Source organism: Fukomys damarensis, unplaced genomic scaffold (genome assembly GCF_012274545.1).
Source record: "Fukomys damarensis isolate Sample0158 unplaced genomic scaffold, DMR_v1.0_HiC HiC_scaffold_11, whole genome shotgun sequence".
Classification (NCBI taxonomy): Eukaryota; Metazoa; Chordata; class Mammalia; order Rodentia; family Bathyergidae; genus Fukomys; species Fukomys damarensis.
Window position 1 is genome coordinate 40401883 of NW_022900923.1, and position 436 is coordinate 40402318.

A 436-nucleotide genomic window follows, 5' to 3' on the forward strand; every position below is an offset into this window, starting at 1 on the left:
CGAGGGCGGGAGTCTTCCTGCCCAGAACCAGTCCGACCAGCCTGGCGCCGGGCCGCCTCGCCGCGTACTGTCGCCGCCCCGAGTTCCAGGGAGTGGGGCGGAGGGCGGGACCCGACATCTGGTCAGGCTGAGTTCCCTGCCTGGAAATCGACTTAGCGGGAGAAACCCAAGAACAGGAAGCCGAGCGGAAAAGTTGCATCGGTGCCGCGATCTGGGGTCTAGAGCGTGGGCAGTGCCTCGGCCTGCGGGCGAATCCCGCCCCATTGAAAGCCAGCCCTTCCCGAAGCGGGTCCGAGACTCAAACCTGCAATGACTGTCCTGCCCACAGCCCGCTGAACCCCGCATGTGCCATAGGCGCCGTCCTTGCGTTCGGAGGCAGGGCAGAGGCTGGATTTTGCTCCCCCGGAAGGGAGGGTATAGTTAACTGGGACCAGAG

At 65.4% G+C, this 436-nt stretch overlaps 1 protein-coding gene across 1 annotated transcript in view; it reads right to left on the reverse strand.

Annotated features, from left to right (window-relative positions):
• The window catches only part of Lad1 (ladinin 1), a 13198-nt gene extending 12762 nt beyond the window's left edge, over nucleotides 1–436 (reverse strand). Inside the window, exon 1 of the mRNA XM_010645109.3 lies at nucleotides 305–436. Coding sequence (XP_010643411.1) covers nucleotides 305–345 — 41 coding nt within the window. The 5' untranslated portion in view covers nucleotides 346–436. The remainder of the gene's footprint in view (nucleotides 1–304) is intronic.